The following is a 4,397-nucleotide window of genomic DNA, read 5'->3' as shown; positions in this document are numbered from 1 at the left end:
AATTAAAGGTCATTAAAAACCATTCGGTTTGACTTCAGCATGTTTCTTTATCTTTGAGCTATGACACACATCTGTTTATTATTCCTTAGCAGCTTCATCTTCTTGAGAAAAAGCGCATCAGCTATGCTGGAAGACAAAACTGTGGTGAAGTAGATACCGGTGATTTCTGCAGAAGTAATTTGTTCCCGGCTACTTCAGCAACAGCAGCATCAGACATGAATTCATTCAATGCCATTTATCAGCTACATGGAGCACAGGAGAGAAGTCCATCTCTCCACCTTCACTCCTGTCTGTCTTTTAGCCAGGAGACAGCTTGTGGCTGTTAGCAGTGCCCAGACTGCTGCTGCAATAGCAGCCTCATCTCCACAGCCAGGGATGAAACTCCAGTCCCACTCTCATGCTGAAGACAGAGTCAGGCTTACGCTTTGAAGTGGCCTGGTTTTCATCTCCCTGAGAGCTCAAACATCCTCTCAACATCAGTATTAAGATGAGGCAGAGCTGCTTAAACAGGGACTTAAACAGAGACTCTAAGTGTCTCACTAGGAGCATTTTGCTGCTTCAGAAGTTCTCATGCACCTCCAAAAATTTTGAGAGAATTGTACACTACTTCAGGCATCCAGATATTGATAGCAGCTCGTGCAGGAAAATGCTTTAAAGCAGAGAGGAGGAAGTGGGGCTGAGTCAGAGGGCTTGGAGGGACACACGGTCCTATCGCTGCATCTCCCACTGACTTGACCTGACGAGGTCACTTGGATGTGGATGCATTTCCACTCTTGGTGCATCTGTTTCCTCTCTCCTCTTCCACTGCCACAGCGGGTCAGCGCATAAACAAGCCAGGAAATGGGCTGTCTCACCACAGAGGACAGAGCAACTAGTTTTGTGAAGCTCTCATCTCCTTGAGAACTGAACCTCCACTAACCTCTCTCAAAAAATAACAAGTGAGCTGTCTGAATAGTTGACACAAAGGTGGCAGGAGACCAGCGATGGGTAACCTGCACCCTCAGACAAAGTCTCGTGAAAGACTTAGGGAATCAAATCTGGTACTGCACAGTGCTGGCCGAGGGAAGGTGTGCTCACAGAGTGGACATTTAGCTGGCACATCTATGGATCCAGGTGCAGGCATTTCCAGCTCTTACCTGTGACACCTTCCTTCTTCCCAAGGAGCCAGAACTCATCCACCACGGACCGCACCTCGATGACATCTCCCACGAAGAGGGGCAACTCTTCAGAGACGCTGGGACAGAAATCAAAGACTGCTCGTACCACGGAGCCAGCCTCCATTGTGCGGGGTCTAAGAGTGGATCAGTACCTAAGGCTGAGACACAGTGGGAAGTTGGTTAGCAGCCAGAAACACCTGCAATTATCACACATAACTCAGAAAGTAAACCCCTTCCTGAGCACGAGAGACAGGAACGGTGTGAGGGGGTCCTGTCCTGAGCTCACTGAAACCCCTCACCATGTGAAGCATGCCGCAGGAGCCAAGGGTCTCCAGCAATGCAGCCTCCATGGTCTAACCTGCCTTGTCCAGCCCCTCTGGCTATCTCTGTGGAGACACGTGTTTGTACTGCAAAGAGGGGGAGAAGCAGCAAGAAAATTGGAAGTGAATTCCCGTCAGGAAGGAAGCAAGAGGAGGGGAGGAAGCTGAGCACTTCCCTGACATTCAGGGTAGGGCACTGTGCCGGCCAGGGCTGGGTGGGCAGATAGCACCACTCACTTGCATGATCCCACCATGCATGCTCTGGCGGGATGGGCACAGGCATCCCCCTCCTCACACCACCACCCAGAGCCACAGGAACTGCGTGCTGGAGTGGCGTCACACTTCTGCCCAGCAAGAGAAGAGGCACAGTCTGCCCAAGCGACCTCATCCCACCATCTCCTTCCCCACCCCGGCAAGGAGAGCTGCTCCCGCCTCTGCCTGGGCTGACCCAGCCTGGGCATCCTCAGACCTAGCAGAAAATGCCACTTCTGCCTTCTAGGCACCAGGCTCAGCCATCCCCTGGGAGGCCTCACGATGGCTCCTGGCAGGAATCAGGCTGAGATGAGGGTGCAGACCCTGTCCGAGGCTCTGGGAGCTAAGGCTGAAACCCTCCCTGGCAGGGGACCCGAAGGCAAGCAAAGCTGTCCTCATCAAGGGCTACGTTTTGGATTTCCCCCTTCCTCTGGAAGTGGCTGCTGAGCTGGGATACTTTTCTGTATCATCTGCTTTGTGCCAAGCAGCCTCACCATCAAGTCACTTTGCTGCACCAAGGCAGAAGCAGTTCTGCAGCTACAGCTGCTCCTTCCCCTCTTCCCAGATCTCTCAGAAGAGGAACTTAAAGGTGCATCTGTCCAAGGCAACCAGGAATCCTAAAATCATTCCTCAACACCTGCACCTCAGACTGCTGAGTGCTTCCCTTCATCTTCCTGTCCCACTGCGATTACGGGTGCAGCACGGCACTGCCGACAACTCTCCGAGGTGCTTTCAGAGCCCTGCCCTCTGCGATGCCGGGACACCAGCATCCTCCCCATGAGCCCCTGCCGACACAGGCTGCTTTCCTCCCACGTCACGAGCAGAGTCCCTGCTCTGTCTGGTTGGACACAACTTCCCTGCAATGGGACCCAACCTCCGCCCCTCCCAAAGCGCCTCTACGTGCACGGTGAACAGTCACCCTCCAAGCGCTGCCCAGCCGGCAATACCCGTCCCGTACTCAGCACGGCTTGTCAAACAGTCCCGCCTAGCTAACAGCAGAAAGAGCACGGTGACGACACACACCACCACCCACAGCGAACACAGCGGGGCCCTGGGTCCCCCATTTCTCCATACGGCCGCACACAGCCCACCTGAGCCCCGGAGAGTCAGTAAGAGGGGACGCTAATGCAGGGAGGAGAAAAACCTCCCCACTGATGAGGTGCAGCCGGCTTCCAGCGAGAGCGCCAGCAGGGGATCCAGCCAGGGAAAGGCTTTCTGCTGACGGGACTGCTCTGTTTATCCAGTCCGACACACCTCTTGGGAACAAAGCGGGTTTGGACTAAGCAGGAACAGCTTCCTCAGCACGTCCCTCCCCACCCCCAGCCGTGCCCCTGCTGCAGCCAGCACCCTGCGCCCCTGCCACCCTCACCTCTGCCGTCCCGTCTGTCACTCCTGTTGCTCTCCACCGCCTTCCCCGTAGCACGTGGGCTCCTTGGGGCACAGGCTGTCCCTTTGTCACCAGCGTTGTGCTGGCTGTACAAACAAAGAGCCCAATATCCAGCAGCCGACAGCACTTTGCCACCAGAAAGAGATGAATGGACTGGAGTGAATCAGGAGCACAAAGAGCTGCAGTTCAGGGTAGCAGGAACCTACTGAGGCAGAAGGAGTAACAGTATTAAAAACATGACCATGTGGAGCAGGGAAAAAGATGGAAGAGCCATGAATTAGCTCGGAAATACTACAGGCAAGGAAGGAGCCTTGCGCTGTTTAAGGTGGGGTGGCTGGGACATGCTGCCGCATGCTCTGATGGGAAGAGGAGAGCAGCAGCGACAGGCACAGCAGTAGCAGCCCCTTGCAGGCACCTGGGGCTGCCCTCAACCCCACAGACAGGCTGCCGACCGAGCTCAGGGTCCTAGGAATCCTTGCCATGCTCTGAATATGCAAACTTCACAGCCGCACTGGACAAAAGGGAGGAAAAAATATTGCAGGCATAATTGCTGCCTCAGGGTAGTCTCTCCAGGAGCACATGATGGTACAGTGAGATTTCTTGCATTTCTTCTCTCCAAGGTGTAACGAAAGAGTGGGCTGAGGAGTGCAAGGATTACATCACATGTGCTTCAGACCCAAACCCTGGCTTTGCTGCAGTCACAGGGGCTGAGGATACAGCCCTCCCACTGCCCGGGGCTCAGATCCTGCCCCTGAAAACAGCCGTGTCACTTCCTCAACTCACCTGCAGCTCTGGGGACTCATTCATTAAAATGTACAAGATTTTCCAATGAGACAGAAGATCGAGAGGGGCAGGCAGGATTGCAATTGTTCCGCCATGTATATATTAATTGCAGTTACAATAAAATACTAACATTTTCATGTGAAAAGCATTCCCTGAGAGGCAGCCCATGAGGTAAGAAAGCATGAAGTAACTTCTGAAACCGCTAAAAAAAGAACAAGCTCATGTTCCCTCAGCAGTACCAAGAAGAGCAGGATCACTCCCTGACTCCATCTGAATCTAGACAGTACGCCCCGGCATTCGAAAGCAGCGAATCAGTCTTGTGGGGTTTGCTTGCTCCATAACATGAACTGAACACAAAATATTATGTTTTCCAGGACCGTGGCCTTGTCTTGCTCCGTGGAGTGCTGCCTGCAAACCCCCACCTAGAGAAAGAAGCCTCCCAGCATCTTCCAGACTGGAAACTTACTGAGTCCAACCCTTCAGGCTTAATGGTGGACC

At 53.5% G+C, this 4,397-nt stretch overlaps 1 protein-coding gene across 1 annotated transcript in view; it reads right to left on the bottom strand.

Annotated features, from left to right (window-relative positions):
- The window catches only part of DNMBP (dynamin binding protein), a 25,968-nt gene extending 24,687 nt beyond the window's left edge, over nt 1-1,281 (bottom strand). The window contains exon 1 of the mRNA XM_009880471.1: nt 1,137-1,281. Coding sequence (XP_009878773.1) covers nt 1,137-1,281 — 145 coding nt within the window. The remainder of the gene's footprint in view (nt 1-1,136) is intronic.
- Nucleotides 1,282-4,397: the final 3,116 nt, after the last annotated feature.

This window comes from Charadrius vociferus, unplaced genomic scaffold, assembly GCF_000708025.1.
Source record: "Charadrius vociferus isolate BGI_N301 unplaced genomic scaffold, ASM70802v2 scaffold443, whole genome shotgun sequence".
Classification (NCBI taxonomy): Eukaryota; Metazoa; Chordata; class Aves; order Charadriiformes; family Charadriidae; genus Charadrius; species Charadrius vociferus.
The sequence above is the reverse complement of the archived record's forward strand: the minus strand, read 5'-3'. Positions and strand labels throughout refer to the sequence as shown.